General features: G+C 34.9%; 1 protein-coding gene across 4 annotated transcripts in view; it reads left to right on the top strand.

The window, feature by feature from the left end:
* Positions 1 to 20702, top strand: part of LOC110379808 (transmembrane protein 151B) — a 48176-nt gene extending 27474 nt beyond the window's left edge. Inside the window, exons 2-8 of one of the 4 annotated variants that reach the window (XM_021339616.3) lie at positions 7572 to 7720; positions 8547 to 8750; positions 13077 to 13161; positions 15088 to 15253; positions 15459 to 15582; positions 16006 to 16126; positions 16478 to 20702. In XM_021339616.3, the coding sequence (XP_021195291.3) occupies positions 7572 to 7720; positions 8547 to 8750; positions 13077 to 13161; positions 15088 to 15253; positions 15459 to 15582; positions 16006 to 16126; positions 16478 to 17398 (1770 nt within the window). In that variant the 3' untranslated portion in view covers positions 17399 to 20702. Of the gene's footprint in view, positions 1 to 7571; positions 7721 to 8531; positions 8751 to 13076; positions 13162 to 15087; positions 15254 to 15458; positions 15583 to 15990; positions 16127 to 16477 lie in introns of all 4 variants that reach the window. The other 3 variants (XM_021339615.3, XM_021339614.3, XM_021339613.3) reach the window with 3 other exon arrangements.
* Positions 20703 to 21396: the final 694 nt, after the last annotated feature.

Below are 21396 nucleotides of genomic sequence, written 5' to 3'. Positions count from 1 at the left end.
GGATGGATGAACTTTATTTTTTGTAACACCCTGTTCAATATTTAAATTAATTAGTGTTTGGGACGTGTGGACTACATTATTTTCATTTATTATAACATGAAAATACAAAAAGAGAAAAATACAAAACATGCGTGATACTTCCTGGCCTCGCCACCATCGAATTTTGAATAGGAAGTTAATGAGAATAAATACATACATAATATGTACATAATCATACTTAAAAAATTGTACTAGAAAGATAAGCGAGATATTTAATAAAATCGGTGACGTCCCTGACTATTAAAATCGAAAACAAAACACTACCGATCCAGACACCACTCTCTCTGGGTATAAATCTTTTAAGAAGACAGAGATTCCAAAAATACATTATCCCCCACTATTATTTAGATAAAACCAGGGTATCCCCTCTGGTAATTCACTCGTGCACTACCAAATGTCAGTTTGTCCGTCAGACTGGCATACAATCTGTGTCGCCCTGTGTACAGTGACAAATGTATTGTAGTGCCTCGGGAATACAACCGACGAGCCAACTGTAGCCGCCTCACTGTTCATATTTGCGTTAGAATTAGATACATACCTAGTTCCTGTAAATCTTGAGCATACAACATTAACAACTGAAAGCTATTTTACAATCTTGAGTGTTTAAAAATACACAATGTAGTGTAGATTTTACCGTACATAGTGGTTTAAAACTACAGCGCTATCGCGTTTCGTCATCTCTTATGCTTCCATGCATTTCATATTGTCCTTAGCAATTTCGATGGAGTTTTGTAAAATTACATATTTCAACAAAGCAGAGAACAGGTTCTAATTGTGGTCACAAATTAGGGTCCTAGGACCATGGGAAGCACTTGGTCAGTCTATATTAAGAATAATACCTATATTGTATGCACAGGTAACCGACTTGGGTACTTGACGTCGTATCAAATTAGAATGTCCCTCGTATTCAAATATACCTGACCACGGGATGTTTTTAGAATCTTCTAACTTTAACATTAAACAACCCTGAGAGCTACTTTACTATCGAACCAGGATAACTTAGTCTACCCAACAAGCATTATGCCCAAACAGCTAATTATTGTGTGTCATTTTTAAAATATTTTTTACTATTTTACGAATAGTCTTGATATCCTCTGGATTCAAAATTATATCGGGTTACGATTGAATGGTGTTTTGATAGGATAGAATAAGAGTTGTTCTTGGCAGCAAACAGGACCTGGTCCAGTAATTAAGATGGATTTGGTCTGCATCTTGACAAAATTTTGGAATCCCAGTACCTTCAAAATCGATTGCTACACGAGTATAATTTATATACATGTAACTATAGTTTTGCCTATGAAAACTCACACAGGGGCACGCCACCCATTATTCACATGAACCTAAATCTGGAAGCGGCTATTAATTAGTTTGTAAAACGAAATCTGTGGGCCACACCGCGACTAGACCGTGACAAATATATTGCAGTCATGCGTGAATTATACCCGCAGGCGTTCCCGGGACCGGCTCACAAATAGCCTATACTTTGTCGTAATAGGTACCATATAGCCTACATTTACTATATTCATTCATTACTATATTATACCTATATACTATCCCTATATTCAGTATTCTGTCGGTGTTAGATTCAACTTTAAAGCCGAATTTTAAATCAGTTTCGTGTGTGTTTTTGAAAGGTACAGAGAAAAGTGAGCGTGTGTACCATATTCGTAAAAAAACAGAAGCTTAATTAAAACAATTTTAGTTGAATTTCCATTACCTACTTATCTAGCATAAAAAGTTTTCAGAGGGTAATTTTCAAACGTAATGTAGGTACGTGAAAAGCTGTGTGAACGTCTAACAAGTAGCAAATACATTGTTGGCAACACAAAGGAAAAATAAATATGTACGTTAAAATATTACTTCACGTTAAAACCTGTCAAAGATTTTCGCTAAAAAATAAAAACATAAAGCTTGTCATTCTTCTAAAAGCGTCCGAACAATTCATTTTGAAAGGTACCTACGCTACGTCGGAAATTGTGAAAATATTTCGTGGAACCCATCTGTGTAGTGATGTCAGTTTATTTGAAAAGTCCCTCTTTGTTTTAGACAACACGTGGATAGCACAATACCTAGGTACGTCGAATTTAATCCTTTATTTGCTATTAGTTTGAATAGAAAAATACTATACGGATCAGCTTATATTTTTATCAAATGGTAGTCTTGTATGATTGTCGTTGCTAAGCCTTTGCAGGTTTGTACAGTTGAAGGATATCGACATTACATTTATAGATTTTATCTAATTTTTGAAAAACTGTCGAAATGGTGACGGTAGATAAAAACAAAATTAACCCAAAAATAGTTTCGTAATATTCCTTTAGATTTCTACCTGTGACAAATAAATCTAACAACATATAGCCTACTCGATACTTTTCATGCTTTCTTCTAAAATAAACCCTTGTCACAAGGATTTCCTTTGAAGTACAAGTCCTTGGCAATTTGTTTCCCACATCTCCCGCCGAAATAAATTCATGTTAACATCTCCTTATGTACGTAATAAACACACTTACTTAAGAGAATAGTGTCGTGAGTAATTTGAGCTCTTCATAATATTGTCGTCTTAGCTAATGAGACGAAATGTTGTCGTCTTAAGCCATTGTTCTAATAGGTGTACAAACATACAGCAATTAGGAATAACGTTACAGGTGTATATGAGAACTTACTTACCAAATAGTACCTGTGTTACCTACGTGTTGTGTTGACAGTGGTTTCACTTCCACGATAAAAAAAAACATAATTATAATTATAGGGATGAAAAATGTGCATTGATACATTCGTGTCTTCTATATCAATTAAATATGTCACCACCACCACCTTGCACCTCACAAGTCGCAAATGATTTTTCTGAAATCACATTTTGGAAACGCTTTCATGCAGCGAAATTAGAAATATTTTACTTAGAACAACTAGAGCAAAGTTTGTTTTTAGTACAGCCATTTAACCGTGAAAATGTACCAAGTAGAGTTTAGAGCTTCTAAAACATTTGTAATATTAGGAATGAGCATTACTATACTTGCTCAGCGCCTGGAAAAGTTCTTCCAGCAAACGATTTCAAACTCGAATAAGAACCGCTCAGTTATGTGAGTTTTGAGAATCGTTCGAACATACACGCAGAGAACACTTAACTACCCGCCCTTTAGAACCAGCATAATAGTCAAAGTTCTCAAACGGCTAAATTATCCAAATTCCCAACAATGTTGGAGCATTTCAGTACGCAGGTATACGTCTTTGTACCACAAGACCACTCAAGCGTTTGACGTAGTTCGTATCTTGGTTCGATCGAAATTAATTTATACCTCAATTGTTTCTATATCAAATCTATAACAGATTTTGATTGTAGACAGAGTCAGACAGTCAAGAGACAGAGCCTTTAAAAACACTAGATTGAACAAAAACAGAATTCATTCTGTATTAACTCCTGTGGCGAAACTTGCTGTTGGATTTTTAATAATATGGATTAGTTAGGCATAGCATTGGTATGAAATTAGAGATGATTATTATAAGCAGCACACCGTTTACATCTCTGTCTAATCATAGTCTCCAACTTTTTGTATCTACCTAACGTTTAATCGACTTTTTCAATTAACTTGTCAGCATTTTAATCAAAACACAAAAATTTATATTTTTCATCCAATTTATACGTCAAACTGTTTCGAACAAAGCTACCTGTCACAGTTTACCTACAACAATATACAGCGAAGTTCGACGTTTTATCAAATTCAGTTTCACGTTACATTTTCGATTCCCTAGCGTCGATCGGAGCATTTCGGCGGGCCTCAATGCTACCTATGTTCAACTAGCGTCAAACGGATATTTTTATAGGCGGGATAACTTTAAAAAGTGACAGTAAAGAAGAAACAATGCACATTTTTATTCGCGTAGAATGCGCAAGAACTGTAAAGTACAATAAGTGAGTTTGTTTGGCAAAACAGCTGAGCCAAGGACGATCTAGTTTGGCGTTTAGATATATACTAGATAAATGAGATACTGTCACCGATTACTTTTTGCCTACGCGGAATAGTTCACGCAAAGATGCAGGTGAATCCGCATGAAACAGCTAGTTGAAGTTAGGTATATTGAAGTGTTGCCAGCTACGTTAGCTTGTATAAAATAATTATAACTTGTGTTGTGACGAACTTTTCTCATTTAAGTAACACCGTGTAGGTAAGTTAGTAGCTGTATTGTTGTGAATTAAATAGTTTGCAGCCACTGTGGTTAGTGCTGTTTTAAATTATTGTTTGCGTGGTACATTTTTTTTCTTTTAAGTATAATTTTTCATAGGTAGCGTGCGAAAGTGAGATTCTAGAATGTTATGCCCCAAATTATAATAGAAAATACTAGCTTTCAAAGCTTCATTACTAACTCTGATAAAATGACCTAAAAAACGATTAAGCTTACATAGTCAAAGTAATTTAATCGATGAAATTAAATGACATATTACAGTTTACAGTCTTGTTGCTTGAGTTGCTTTTATATATAACGGGTTCAAATTTACTGTTCTATTGACATGCAAAAGCAATTAAAACATTCAATCTATTATCTGTCTGTCGCTCACCCATTCTGGGTCAACATCACGATTTCTTGAGCGACTGAAATCCAACCAGCGCAACCCAATTATTGGCAAATATTCATATCAATTTGGGGTAGTTTGCCCTTGTTTCAATTCTCTGAAGCATTCGTTTGATAGTTATGATGTTGAGTGAGTAGCTGGGCAGCAGCTCCTCTTTCCTGCACTCGGATAAGAGAAGCCTGAACATATCTGAAGATAGGTATGTACTTAAGTAATAGCTAAATTTCATCAAAATTTGTAAGAAACATACTTTTCCCCTTATAATGTTATCGTGATAGATAACAAAGTAATCATTATTTGTTTTCATTAAAGATGAAAAGCTATCAGTGGGAAAACTCTCACACTAGGGATTGTTTCATTAGAAGATCAACATAGGCAATAACAGTTTTGATACACAGGAAATATCATTTCTGATATTGAACTTTGTCTTCTATTCATGGGAAGTAATGTATTAGGTAATCAAAATTCATTCATGGTTAGAAGGTAAGTGGGCGTTGGTACACGAGTAAAACTCGCTTTGGTGGATTGCTTCTCAGAATTATGTTCACTATTTGTAGACAATATTACTAAGTAACTTCACTTAATGCCTTATATTTGACAATTACGATAACAATTTAAATGATTATTGCTTAGAAACATCATTAACTGTGAGAGTGTCAATTTTACCCCTACCAATGAACTTACCTACCTACCAAACTACCACAAAAATTGTTCGGACTTTTAGATTTCCACATATATTATGTTGTTGTTCTGTATCGTTGTAACGTTCATTGATAAGTACATAAATAAATCTATTTTCAGTGGCAGTAGGTAATTTGTCACGTTAGGAACGAATAATTTTAGAAATGCATGTACGATTCTATAATTTGATGTATTGTCATCTCAAACCATTAACCCATGTAGGCCTATTTTTAGACAACGTAAACGTCAGATTTTCTTAAAACAACGGTTTACTTACCTCTATATTGTCGGTGAATTTGGGCGTTAGTCATGGAAAAAGAAATTTTACAACGGCCAGATATGGCAGTTTACCAATAAATACTATTAATGACTCTACAAACCACTGATTAAAAAACTTCGTGTTATATTTAATACTGTTTTTAATCATCCTCATTTAGTAGCAAGACTAAGCAATTAGATGGAAATAAACAGTTGGTCTTGATTGGTTTTTATTGTCTTAGAAAATTGCTTGTAGACCGCGATAATTATTAAACCCGTCTGAACAATGAGATTGAAACACCAGCTTTAAGTAAGGTTATAATTCAAAGAGTATTTATGTAATTTGATGATATCAATAAGTATCTTTCTAGAAAGATAAACCCAAACACATGAGTTGGTTTAAAGTCATCGTCCTCCGAGCCTTTTTCAACTATATTGGGGTCGGCTTCCAGTCTAACCGGATGTAGCTGAGTACCAGTGCATTACAATGAGTTGGTTTAAAATATGGTCCCAAAATGAAATATAAAAGTAAAATAAAATTATATTTACTAAGTCCATTACAAGTGAATGTTTCACATATTTTCTTGAGTAGGTAAGTTACGAAGCATAATAATCAACGTTGTGTGATACGCGAGTAGCGCTATAAATAAACATCAATATTTTTCCATGACAAATTTACCACAAATGAAAAAACATACTTCTTTCCAATTATTATCTGATATCTGACATTAACGATCTACAAATAATACTGTTATTCAAACGACTAGCTTTGTATGGTGAGAAAATCAACAAAAAGGGGCTCAGTGCCATGTTTTTGTAATAACAGGAAAACCTTTTGCATCAAATGTAAGCTTTCATCTCTATTGAATTTTATCAATTTACCCAAACAGTCGCTCAGCCATATTTATCCATCAAACCTGTCACTTTACATGGAACGACCAAAAAAAAAACAGAATAATAACATTCTATCCACATTTGAAACACAAATTGTTAAAACATTTTCCATGTTCAACCCGGCCAGTAATTTTAATACGAAACGCAAACATATCAAAACAAAACCGACAATTTATTGCCGCACCAAAAAATGCAATATGAAATACTTGGCAACACAGCGTTTAGCGAAACAACCTTATTCGCGAAAACAATCGCGAGGCAGAATGCAGCCGGAATGTTGGCTGCGCGCCCAACTCCGTTGTCATTGGTCTGGGCACCAATAAAGCTGTACACAGACATTCGACTGATTTAATCAATGGAATCCCAGTCTATCTAAACAATTGACGACATTGTGAACTGGCTTATTGTTAAGCCGCGCTTAAGGGTCGCGATTGACGCTTTCCGGCTAATTAATGATTCCACCTGTACTTGTGTGCGTCAGTTGTCTTTGAGTGTGTCAATTAACGATTGATTGATGTAGTTCTGGAATTAGTTATTTACTTACAGAGGTGTATTATTGTCTGAAGGAGATTAATTATTGTTTATTATTAGACGCTTTCGCCCCAAGTTTAATTTAGTTCCATGGCAACTCAAATTATTTTCGTAATATTAGTTTTAATAATTTATTAGACAAGCTTTTCTATTTCGGTGGTACTCGAGAGTAAAACTGTTTTGCTTTGGGAAATCTTTCATTTTCCCAAAAAAATATTTGAACGAGACCCTTAGGGATTCCCGGGCCAAGTTATTAGGTCAATGTAAATAAAGGGTGATTCTTCGCAATTGGGTTTCTAGGGTTGTCCCAACATATCCATTGGTTTGTGCAAACGTACCTCAGCCTTCGTGAGGTTATGTTCTGTTTAATATTCAACTGAAATCTCGATGGTTGAATATTTATTTCGACCTTTTGAAGGCAGTTACTCTGTCTGTTATACATTTTTAAGTGAGTCTTGAGAGCTAAAAAAGGACATTATTGATATAACTTGTGTCTAAAAGCCTTCTATTTTGAACCGGATTCCCATAAAGAGGAAGTTTCCCATTCCCTACTTTTTTCTGTCTTCTATCAGCAACACTTACATGGACATTTTGTCATCAGCGGCCGCGGCAGCAGAGCCTCGGCGGGGTCCTGCGCCGAGAAGGCAACTGGAAGTGCTTCATGCTCACCCTGATGATCGCCGGCTGTCTCGGCTCCGTCGCCTGGTGCAACACCGCCGAGATCGACAGAGACCTCATTGATTTTAGCAAGTAAGTACCAATAACAATCTTCGAAAGAGTTACCGTGCCCCTGGTACATAAAAGGCCTACGACGGAACACGACGGTTTTTAGTCAGTAAGAGTCTGATACTCCTTCACCGCTGTAATCCACAGCGGGAGGAGTCATTTGATGATTTTTGACGTCGTTAAAAAAATAGTACCGATAACAATACCCGCACACCCCTACAAACTTTTAATAAGTAGATAGTTGGTTTTGGGCTCATAAATCAATATGGAAATGAATGGTACACACATAACAACAATCAGGCATTTGGCTGGTATCATAACGACTTAAAACTTCGATTGAAATATTATTTATTGTAATGTTGCATTTTAAGTATATATTAAATAAATATAACAAGCAAAAGCAATTCATGCATTGGTAATTGAATGACAATTGAATTAGCAAAAACAATAATCATCATATTTAAATAAACTTTTTAACACTTAAATGAGGCTTAATGTATGCCTTCTTTATAACTTAAACTTAACTATGCCTGAAGTATTGTATTATAATGTATTCGTATTTTATATGCAAAACATGATCGTATAAATTATATTATACTGAATACTTATGAACCATTAGATGCTGATAATAATAAAAAAGCTATGTGGATATGACACTTAACTGTAAAGTTTTGATGAAACAGATTTTTCAACCCATTTATTGAATTAGAAACATCAATAAAATAAAATACATCTGGCCTTAACTGACTTAGCTATATACGCAATGTATCTTTTCAGAACTCAACAAAAAAAAACATACCTAAATAAAACAGCAGAGAACTAACCACTAAAACAGTTTTGTGTCCGTCAGGCACCCGATAAAGCGGACAGTTAGAGAATCACCCTGCGACGTCGGGTACGCGTACATCCCCATCGCATTTGTTCTCCTCCTCTACTTGGTATACCTGGTGGAATGCTACCACAGCACCGCCAGGATTCAGCTGGCGAGGAGGGTGGACGTGGCTGCTGTCAGCGCGAGGGTCCATGCCATGAGGAACGCTACGCCTCGAGTTTGGTGAGCACTTTTTTCTTTTTGCTGGCGATTTTATGTTTGAATGTGTGTGTATTGCAAATGAGTATAGAGACTTGTTGCGCCATGGGCTAATTTGCTCAATAAATACTACATCAGTTAAAGCTGCTGAATTGTAACAGTTTTTTTGTTATACCAATGACTTACTTATGCACTCTTCCAGTGTATGATGTCAAGTTTCAAGGTCGTAGGTTTGTCAAGCAAAAAATTAAAGATCGATTCACAAAACGATGAGGCGGAAAGAATAATACTAGACGTGAACGAGACATGCTAAAAATTAGTCCGCATTTTAGATTGGCAAATAAATATTGAGCACATAGATATTGTTTATTTTAATAAAACGGAAAATATAACGCAACAAAGATTAAGAGTGAGTACAACTGTACATTATACACAAACTTATCTATTACGCGGAATTGGTAATAAATTACAACGTTCATGTACGTATAGAGGGTTCACTTTCGTAAATTAATATCGCTTCACTGATTAATATTACTCCGAGTGATATAGTTCTTCCTACTAGTAAATTATATTTCAAATTACTTGGGAGGGATTCTACGCTTCGTATTCCAGGAACTGTCGGAACAAAATCATAAAATACAAAGCTATGAAATTGTGTAACATTTCAGCTTACCATCTGTTCTGACGTGAGCAACCTAATACAAAATGCCTCACGGATTTCATGCAGACTTGTTTTATTCCCAACTCCAGATCCAAAAAGAGTTAAAATTTATTTCAAACGTGAAATGCAGTTTGACCCGAAATATTCGACGTTTGCTGCAGTCTGGTGCATCTCGTGTGCCGCCATTCACGTTTCGAAATTGCATTAAGCTCTGTCATGTGACGTCCCATACATACTTATACGGACATGGAATTTTCTGGAACATTTTCTGCCAATTCTCAATATTCCGTAAAGCAGTATTTACGGCCACACCAAGTTGTGCAATACAGATTTCATGTTGCTGTTGGGGATAGGTGTCGGTAATGGAATTGGTTTGTATGACAGGCATTGAATTTTTGGTTTTGTTTTCAAAACAACGTGTAGGTCTTAATGTCACTACGAGAAACCATGCTGGTTTATTTCTGATTTCTAGACATTAGCTAGGTGTATTTTAAATTATGTTATTTAACTTCCGATTTTCGACTTGACACAAAATAATTCAACATGTAATTACAGGTTTCCCTGCTCTTATTTACAATTTCAAATGATTTAATTATTAACCAATTGTATACATTTCCTATGTGCACGTTTACCATCAATTCGTGTTATTTGACTTGTGTTATTCAACGTGACAACGCCTATCAGATCGACACGTGCCACGAAGCAATTTATTTCACTAATTAGAAAATGTACACATCAAAGGAAGGCAAATAAGTGCGTTTCTTCATACCGAATGGTTTAAGGTTTTACCAGTTCCGAGAAAGGAGTTTTGTTCCTACTTACTTACTTCTGCATTTTACAGTTTTTGTCAGTTCAGCAGTTTCATTTCATTCTTTCAATCTTGGCGTGCGATCCAAATAAATCATTTGAAATAAGTAGTTTTTTTTTTCTCATTGAAGAAATGCCTGTGAAATCACATAAGAAAATAATCTTATAAATCACTGGCTAAATTCATTTCTTATACTTGATATATACCAGGAAAACCTTACACTTACTTACTTTCATTATTTTTCTTTATAAAATCAGAACGGAACAGAAAATACGCTATTTAAAAAAAATATTAAACCAGCCAGTAATGGCGACCAGCGAACGATGAATTGCCTGGAACCAAATTCGATAAAAAAAAGTCTCGTTGCAACTTTTTCTTTGACGAGATAGGAAAACGGTTCGTTTACATTGGCCGTTACAAAATGAACGCAGGATTTTTTATTGGGTATCTGGGAAAGGTGTTTCTTTATCGTACCTTAAAAATAAAATCTGTGAAAGTAAACTGCATAATTAAATTGTATTGAAAAATTGGGATTATCAAAATTTAGGCTTAGTGGCTCTGTACTTACCTGTAACTGTGCTCTTAATTTGGGTGTAAACTTCGAAACGTTTGATCTAGAGAATTACTTGCATCCGGATTTGTTTCGTAATTTTAGAAGTGTATGTTAGCAAACCATAACCGAAAATTTTCCTAACAAGCATTTATTTATGATGAAATCTTTCTACTATTTTCTTCACATGACACACACCCATCAAAAACCCATATCCAAAATCAAGGTTTCAATAAACAAAAATACCTATCGCCCCAACTCTGTGGCCATGAAATCCTAACAAATTCCGCCCCCTCAGTTTCAATCCACATGAGTTCCCTGTTAAGTCGTAAACAGTGTCGTCACCAGTCGTCACCTTTACGACGGCTCGTCAAAACTTTACTACAGCAACTGTTTGTACTGGGTAATCTTTACCCTTTTAATCAAATGCTATACGACCTACGCCCACGTTTTACTTATAAATAACGCTTTTCGTGTGTTCTAAATATAAATGGGTGAAATAATGTGTTCCTGTTCATCTAATTCTGTAGCCTTACAAATACCTTGTTTTGCCGTAAAGTTTATTTTACCATTTGGTTTTCCCATGTTACCTTATAAATATTTTGGTTTTAGATTACTCGAAGGAATCGATGGCTATCGAATTTAATTTTGGATGCCCAATATTTTATTTAATATTAGCCTTTTATTTTAGTGTTTAAATTATCGCAAGTTTTGAGTGAAGTGCTAGTCCGGGTGCGTCCAGGGCGTAAAGGATTTTAAGTTACACTCATAAATCTTATCAGATTGGCAATGTTATTGGACCATTCATCATAAATATAAGTGCCGCAATGGAATGGATTGTTCCTTTTGCCCACATAGTTTCCAAAAGCAATACAAAACTAGTACTGAAAAAGTCTTGAACAATAATTTCAGCTGAAATCAACTAAATCAATCATTTTAAGACGAACCAATGTTTTTTTATTCAAGCTAAACATTTTTTTCATATACCTTACTGATTTGACTAAAATATTCAGCATTACAATGCTTCTAATATACCCTAAATAATACAAGAGAATAGCTTCAAAATATAAATAGAGGTAAGTACATAAAAGCCAAAAATACAGGACGGATGAATCACACAGTACGGAAAGGCCTGCTCAATCGACCGTCTACAACTGACTGATTCCGTAGACATCTCATCTATAAATGCTATCCGTACATCAATCCAGGAATGTCACACTTCAGAGAAGACGATTTATTACTTCAGTTCGATTTGTATAGAATATTCTAGACTATTTCAATATCTGTGTGGGGGAGCTTCTTTCTTTGTAAACGTTTCTTGGCGTTAGTTTTCGAAATACGTGTCTCAAGTGATTTATGCCACGATATCATCTGCCTAGCCGATGCAGGTATTTTTTTTATCCATGAGATAAAAAAACCTGTTATTCATGTTTTAGTAACTATAACTTATTTTTAAATAGTACTAGCTTTTGCCCGCGGCTTCGCTCCCTTCAACTGACTTCTCTACTTTACCCTATTTCATAAGAACCTTCTTCTGACAATAACAAACACAACAAACAAAGAATTAGCCAAATTGGTCCAGGCGTTGTTGAGTTATGCGCTTACCAACACATTTTGCGATTCATTTTTATATTATAGATATGTGTTGAATATTCATTCTGAGCCGTATTTCGATTCCTACAGCGCCTCTAAGCCACTATTTCTAATTCAGACTATCCAGGCTTTTATCTGTTACAAAGCTGAGAAACATTTCATACATTTTAAATAAGTAAATTAAGCGCTTGTTCTATTTGTCTGAACTTTGAACATTGAGTCATGAATATTTCATAATAATATGATAAGCATTAATGATGAACTTTATCGTCTTTTGTGAAGAGTAATAACTTATTAATATGAATTAATTTGTAATGTAAAAGCCTTCAAAGTGTGTAGGTGAGTAGCTGAAGGTTTTTACAAACAATTAAAAATGTATGTATACTTACAAGATTTTTTTATTCGTCCAAGTGAAAACTACAGGTAGTTAAGTTTATCGGAAGAAAATCTATAAATAATTAGAGATAATTACAGTGCCAAATTCAACAAAGTATTTACTACCTATTTACAATGTATTTTAAAAACACGAGTGGTACTTTCCTTACTAACGACCACTTACAAAGCGCTCAGACTCTGGCTTCAAGCCAGGAAACAAATGAAGAAAAAAACAAACGAAAGTATAAAAAGTGAATTACAAATGTATAACAATACACGTCTCCATGTTCACGGTTATTGATTGTGCGAACGCTATATGACTGCGTAATGTATTCAAAATATAAGATATGATCGTTTTTCCAGGTGGAAGGCAATATGCTACCATTACGTGAGGCGAAAGAGGCAAGTCACGCGATATAGGAACGGAGACGCGTATACTACGACTCAGGTAAGTAAATAAGAACTTTTCTTATGTATGTACTTTCTAAGTATATCTTGAACATTAATAACTGATTAAAAGATAAAGGAAAATATGCGGAGGAAAACTGGACTATAAAGTCTGAAATCACCCACCCGCATTGAGCAAGCCTGGTGATTAATGCTCAATGTATCTCTCGGTGAAAGTGCGAGGTAGAAAGGCTGATGATAATATAATGATACATTTTTAAACGGTGTGAATCAATAAATAAGTATTAAAGTTATTGCTGTACTGATTGTTTATCATATATTTGCTAAATGTATATTTTTATAACTTTAATTAATGACATCCATTGTTTTCTTTGCTAGTTACGTTTCTACAAATCCAAATGAATAAAAGTCAATCACCAAAGAGCACATTGTTCCAACAGTATTACAATAGGTGTGGTCAAACTATCGAATGTATTTTTGCGGCGAACAGAACAATATTGCAAAGAAATCAGATCCAATATCCCCGGCTAATAGAAAGGTTGTAACGTCCAATATGTCAGCACAATGAATGTACGACATCGGACTTACGGGGTAGATACGGCTTCGGACTGAGTATTAATATTACTAGCCTTTACTAGGGTTAGAACGTGTTTATGTGTTATAAATAGATATACTTGTTGTTGAAATTTATATTTAATGTTTATTTACCAACAAACAATTTGTTTTGTTTGTTATGAAAAAAACCATCTTAGTAAAACAAAAAACTTGTTGGTTAAATATTTCACTGGAAAGGTGAAAATAAAAATTATTATCTGTTTGAATCTTGTAGGTTCTTGATTTCAGAAGGTTTGAAGAAGGTAGAACAGTTTAGCTCTGTGCTTAAAGTTACAATTCAAAATCACGCTGTTTTGTAAATATGGAAAAACAGTCTAACTACATAATGTATGTTAAAAAAATACAAATACTTCCTTCGCGTATTCCACTTCATGTTAAGCTTCAAAAACATAACAACCGCTCCGATTTATACTCAAGAGTCCCAAAAGCGCTGTATTAAATAAATCTTTCGCTTTATAAAGCCACTTTAGTTGCCTCCGAACATGTCAAAAACCTATCTGACGCTTTCATCGCTGAACTGGGTTAGACACACAGCAATTGTTTGGTCGGGCATTACCATGGAGAACCAAACTACTAGTGGAGGTGCCATAATCGCCTAAGTAGGGCGCCAAAATGTGAGCGGGGGACGAGGAACGTTACTGTTTCCACCTTTCAACGCCTCCTTTAGATACGACCATTTTTTGTAATAACAAAAATCGTTGAAAGGAACCTGAACGCTTCTTTAGTTCACTCGTAACTGATCATTTTGGTCATGCCCACTGTACGAATTTAACCTAGAAGTAGGCGCCTGACCTACCTGCAATCCTGCATTACGGTATGTCCGCTCAACTTCCTTACTCCATGGGTATTACCTTTGAAGCGGGGACAGAAAGCGCTGCATACTAATGTACCTATTGTGCATATATATTTCGGTCTAGTGATGGACAGTGAACATGCAATTTGGTAGCATTGATATCTATCTTTTGCGTGATCACTTAACATTATTGATTTGGGTATTTTTTTCGTGTAATATGGTGATCCAAACTGGTGTACCTATTTGATTAGTTTTTGTAGTACAGTGTATGAAAAACTAAAGTCTTTACTTCTAAATCGGTATCTAGATACTATTCTATATAAATATATGTTTTGTATAAGCTGAAGAGTAATTTGGAACGTATTTAATTCTGAAATCGATAACATAACGTATGTAGGATACTCATTGATATGCATTACCTCTTTATAAGTTTCCGTAGCTATTATATAGCTTGAATACTGCACAAACTCCTGTGTACAGTCAAGAAATATAATTGTACTTACTGAAGTATACTCATACCTACCAGCCCACAGTAACTAATGCAACATTTTTGCACAGGTGTACTACGAAAGGGTGAACACTCACAGTGCAAGTACGTCGTTTGCCCACGCATGCTGTGGTCAGAAAGATGCGTCCAGGAACTTAGTACTGGACTCCAAGACACCCATCACTAAAGTGCGATTTAGCAAGGGTTTCGCTTTCGCTAATATTGAAGCTGCTAGCGGTAGGTTGAAAAATAATCAGGTTTTATATTTTTGAGTCAACTGAAAAATATCAGTTTTTTTTGTTTATGGGAATGCTATGTTAAAAGTGAATAGGATTTTTTTTATAGAAAAATATATTTAAATACTAATCTCAAAGCATAACTTTAGTATGAAGTTAAATAAGAAATTGATGTTTGCGTAATCCTAATAGGCTTCCGTTTTCAGAATTCGAAGATCAAAGATCAAGATTTTTCGCTGAACACGAAAGATTTGATGACTTCATGGAAATGCGTGAAGGTTTGGACCTCATTGGAGTAAGTTCCTTCAAGGAATACATGGTAGCTTATAGGTAAATATCAGGTTCTTTTTACATCATAAGGTGTTCAAAAATCCACTTTGAAGTCAGTCAAAACCATGGAGGACAAAGTGACTTGCGGAGATTTCATAACGCAAACTCCTAAGAAAGTAGCGCGACAAAATGCGGATGTTCGGGGACGAGTAATATTACTAACTCCTCCTGCCTTACGTTAGTTGACCTACAAAAAAGCACCTGACCTACCTACCTTATGGCATCTCCGCTATATTTCCTTCCTCCGTGGTCAAAATTAATGAAATACCTCTTCAGATTGGCATTGGTCATTTGTTTTCATTTAATAGTTAAGAAGTGTTCTAAGTTCAAAATTACTAGAGTGAATTTTTGAACACCTTATACTAGGTCTTTCTTTGTTAGACAATGCTAAAGTAAATGAGGTTTAAGTCATTTGTATTACAGGGACGCTGACCGCTGTCCGTGGTACTCGTCACAGCTGCTATTCTGGACACTGTCCTGTCTTCTTCTGTCGTGGCCTCTTCGCATACTTATAGAGTGTAATACTGCTTATGTACATTATACGGTATGTTGATCAATTCACCTGTAATTAATGTTTTATTAGTACAATAGTAACACTCGCAAAAAAGTATTAATTGCTTTACGCACTACAAAGCTAAAGCGAATGTTCATTGTTGACAGTATAATGTACCTACCTAATATTTGAGTAAACACTACATGAATGAAACAAAGCTACATGAAATTCCGGTAGTTTCCGAAAATGGTATTTCCCTTTCGTGAAAACAATACTTAAGCTTTGATCTTGTTATTTGATAAAAGCGGATTGTTATACAATATACAACCATGTTAACTAAAATTGCCTCGAGCCTCTGTTTCAATCCAAATGTTTACTTGATTGTCCGTTATTTTGTTACAGATTACTAAAATATTCGGCACTAACTACGAGTTGGACCCCAGTCGGCAGTTAGACATTGATACTCACTTATCAGACACACTGCCGCCAGTGACTTCCAACAACTACGCGTGGGCGCTCGCTGACGAACAGAGCGCAGTCCTGTGCTCCGCTCCCCGTCCGCCTCGTACCTTGCCCCTCTCACATGCTTCCACTGTGGACAGTCTCGAACTGTTCGCGGCCATACGTGGCAACTGTGCCTTAGTACCCTCCTACTCAGAAGCTATGAGAATCGACGCTGCACTAAGAGAGGAGCCAGCAGCTGACACCAATACAGACAATGCGGCCGCTGGTGTCGTTATCGACATGGAACCCGAAGCTAGATCATCACCGCTTCGAACAGCAAAAGCTGCGTCTTTCGACGAGCCTCCGCGAAGGCCAAAAGTCACTATCGCTACTACACATTCTACTCATAATATATCTGCAACTGCCAGGTCAAACGAAGCTAAGCAACAAAACAGGCGTTCTTGGGCAGGAGTCCTTACAACTGCTCGCAGCGCTAGACAAATTTTAGAAGAATTCAGATCATCGACATCGGCTACAAGCTACGAACAAATGCCAGAACCTCAAGTAAGTGAGAACGGAGAAACCACGTTGTATTTTTCTAGAGAATTATCACCTACTTGTTCAAGAGATCCATTTGGTGGCCGTGCACAAACTACACCTACTGACGAGCCCCCTTCATATGAAGAGGCTCTTAAAATGCCTGCGCTTAGGAAATTAACGAGGTCTATTACGGGGACTAATTTGGCCGGTCCCAGACGAGCATTCTTGCGAGATGTGCTCACGAATAGGAGGTCGTGCCTGGAAGGTGTCGGCGTATTAGCAGGAACTAAGGTAGTTAGGTTGCCGTACAGCGAATCCGGTGACGAGACGCCTCTATAGCGCTTCAATACAGCTCGTGCAATTACTGACTTTATATGGTGCAATAAAATGTTATAGGTACTTGAATGAGAGACTACCGTATTGTGTGAATTAGATAAAGCAGTTAATAGTGATAGTGTTTGTATTAACGTGTTTATACGCTTCGGAATTGTAGGATATATGACGAATGAGCTTGCCGCTAATTAAATTATTCATATTGTCGTAAAAGGAATTTAAGACGGAATTTCAAGATTATGTACAATTAACAATTTGTTTGCGTTGGTTTTTAAAGATGAATTTCTGTCAGTAAATAATGGAGTACGTAAGCTGTATACTATATTTGGTTTAGTCTTGTAGATAGTAATATGTATATACTCAATGTGACTGGTCCACCTGACTATTGAAATACCTACTGTGAACATGCCGTCAAATTTTCAATCGTCGAATAAAATTAATTAAAATCTCATGAATTGCTATAAAGCTTGTTGCTACAAATACATGTTCATACGTCTGTTTCATTATTGAACTTGTATAGGACAATGTCAAAAACATTTATTAGTTTGTAATAACTTTGAAATAACAATCAGCTTTGAAATGAAGTTATATTATATTTCATTCGCAAATTTTCTAGAAAGGTCTCATCATTGATTAACCTTTAAAATAACTTGATCCTATTGATCTAATGTTAATTATTCCTCACATGATTTGAAGTTACTACGAATTTTAAACAAGAAAGCAAGTAACTTAAATGTAAAGAATTATTTGTAAGTATTATGTATGTAGGTATAGGGCAGTGCCTTATATCGTTGTTATAGTTCGACATGAATATAATATTTGTAATGGAAGTTAAATATATTGCAATTAATGTATGTATTGTAAAAAGTAATTTAACGCGAGGCGTAAGCTTTACCGCACCATTAGTTAGAAGTAATATAAGCAATACCCTTTTATTACGACTGTATGAACTAGATGCACAAATACATTAATGCCGGACGTTTGAAAAATCTGATCTAAAGTATATCTTATTATCTGCAAAATTTCGTTTCTGACCAATGAGTAGGTACGAGTAGAGTACCCGCACACTGTGGACTTTTTAATGAGTTTGATCGGGCTTTTGATAAGTACGGGATGCGCACATAACAACGACCCTTATTTAGCTACGTTTTGAAATCACAATTTTCTTAAAAAAAGGCTTATGTTTAACTTACCATCAAATATAGTAACCAATAGCAGACAAAAATAGTAAATGACCACCAAAATGAAATTCGCATTTTAATGTAAAATTATAACCAAAGTTTTTAAATTGTTGTTATCCCAAAAGTAGTAAATGATCACCAAAATTATTGAATCGTGTCCGGGCGGGCGCAGCGCAGCGTTTGCGGTGCATTGGCAGGGGATTGCAAGCCGGAGACAACTGAATATGGCATCATAATACTTTATTTGATAATAAGCCTACATTTTAGGGCAATCGCAGTGATTTATTTAGGCAAAAATAATACATTAATTTGGTCGTCAAGATTTGGTGATCATTTACTAAATTTTGGTGGTCGAATACAATTTAAAGTGGAGTCGTGACTAAAATAGCTGTTACTTTTGTATTTTCAGACTTTATTTTTATGGTGTTAAGTAGATATTTTTGGTTACAATAATAAGGGTATCAAAGCATTTTATGGTGGTCATTATATTTATCCCAAAAAAAAAAAAACAACAAACATCGGGCCAACTACCGGGTAATGTGCGGGTACTCTTACTCCTGTTGAAGAAAAGTATGTATTAATAGAATGCCTTCAGGCAAATAAATGTTTTTCATTAATAAATAATTGCTTTGATTTGTTTCTAAATGTCTTAACAGAAATTCAAAATGTTATAAAAAAAATCTAGATTAAAATGTACCAATTTCAGTTTAACAGTTTATGTAACATTTATTTAAATATGTTTGTCTACTGATGATAAAAAAATAGTTGACCTCATTTTTCTTGTAACTTATTTTAAACTGAAGATATTCTGTAGGTACAAGTATTTTTTTGTTGGTATTAGAATAAAATAGACTATTAATATTTCTTTCTGATCTAATTATTTATTTGGTCATGTTCAAATGTTGTATAAATAATCTAAACGGTAGGCAATCGCCAAAGTGATATTAAAATAAGTAGCTTATTAGGCTCGATTCAATTAATGGCTTATCCATGGAACCAATTAAGGTACTCACTATTGAATAATTTAAATATTTTATTCGTATTTATAAAATTATTTTATTCGTGATCAGATATTTATGATTATGCATTATATAGGTTATTGAGATATAAGCAGTTATATATCTACCGTAGAACAAAAAACTTGTCGAAATTACACAAATTTATTTTTTCAATTGTATTGTATACATTATCCGTGTATACATTTTCTGTTATTTAGGAGTTTGGTATTTCATTTGTACAATTAATACTTTAAAATGTCCTGTTATAGTGCTAGGTACATATTCAGGCTTTTTATAAACCTACTTTTGAATACTAAATGAAGGCTTTATTTTTGTGTATGTCAACGCTTATTGCTAGAATTTAGGCCCCATTACAATATACAAAAAATCAGTAATTTCAAATTTCAATAAGCCTTCAACAAAAATATAAATACTTAGGTAATGCTGTTTTTTCGTAATACTTGTAAAACATTATTTCCTTGATTGTATTTTAATGACATATAAATATTCTCATGTGTACCCGTCCAAATATTCTTGAATGGATAACTAATTAACATATTGTATACCTAAACGATTTTTTGTTCCGACTTTAAGTTCACATTTGAAAACGCTTGTAAATAAAATAGTATTTAAGGTAAAGGAACAAATTATAAATTATATAAAGTGCCAATGAAGTTAGTTGTAGAATACGGTTTGAATAAAACATTGGACCGATTCGGAGTTGTGAAGTAACTTCGAGGGATACTACGGGAGCACGCCTCGCGGTATTGGATTTGTTCAAGTTCCTCCGCGGGCTCTCTGCGATCGCCATGTTCACAACTTTCCACTAATACCGATATATATGGAAATTGTATCGAACTTCTCTTTTCCATGTTCTCGTAGTACCAACATCCAATTCAGTGTTACGTCGCATAAATATGATAGCTGTATAAACTACCAATCTATTCTAGATTTAATTAAGTAATACACCATAGATTAATACCTACAATGCTTTTACTGTTGTGTAAAACAACGTTTTATTGTAATATTGGGTACTGTTTAGTTATAACGCTAAAAATTAAATATTTTTGATTGTAAATTAATGGGCGAACCAAAAAGTTTATTATTTTCAATAAACTGTGTTACAAATTATTTTGTTTCTTTTTTTACTCCCACTCACGGTTAGAAAGATTGCTAAAGTAGGCTTTTGGTGCCGAGGAAAACAGTGAGGCGAAAAAAAAACAGTCCAATTCTAATATGAAAACACCTGGCAGTCTCATGAAAAGGCAGGAAAAATCTGCTTTTATTTCTTTTTACAAACCTGTACAATTTTACAGTCAAGGTTACGGTAATACACAACGCGGTGATACCTCGGCAGGCGCTTTCTACTTCGCCAAATTGGAAATACGAGAATGATATTAGAACCCAACACTTCCTTGTCAGATAACACAAAGGAATATTCTGTTTTGCCCTGAAATCTGTTTCTTTTCAACCTGTAGATAACATTTAATTACAGTCGAGAGAATTGAATTTGCTTCATATTTTCTTAACAAGATTTCAAACTATAATGATTGCTGTCGTATCTCACTAATTATTCGATTAGTACCTTAAAATATTTAATTATTTAGGCAAAAGTAGGTATTTTTACTTACACAGAAATCAGAATTCAATAATAAAGATAACTGATAAATAGGTATATCCATTGGTAAAATATACTTAGGTACTTAATATCCAGAGGTACCTTAAATAGGTACCTGTAGGTAATCATCCCGTCTGTTGCCTAAAAGATGGCAACAACAAACACACACACACACACATCTAGAATACTGTCCATGTAATCTGAATA

Source organism: Helicoverpa armigera, chromosome 16 (genome assembly GCF_030705265.1).
Source record: "Helicoverpa armigera isolate CAAS_96S chromosome 16, ASM3070526v1, whole genome shotgun sequence".
In the NCBI taxonomy this organism is placed as follows: Eukaryota; Metazoa; Arthropoda; class Insecta; order Lepidoptera; family Noctuidae; genus Helicoverpa; species Helicoverpa armigera.
Note: the sequence above shows the minus strand (reverse complement) of the source record. Positions and strands in the feature narration are given on the sequence as shown.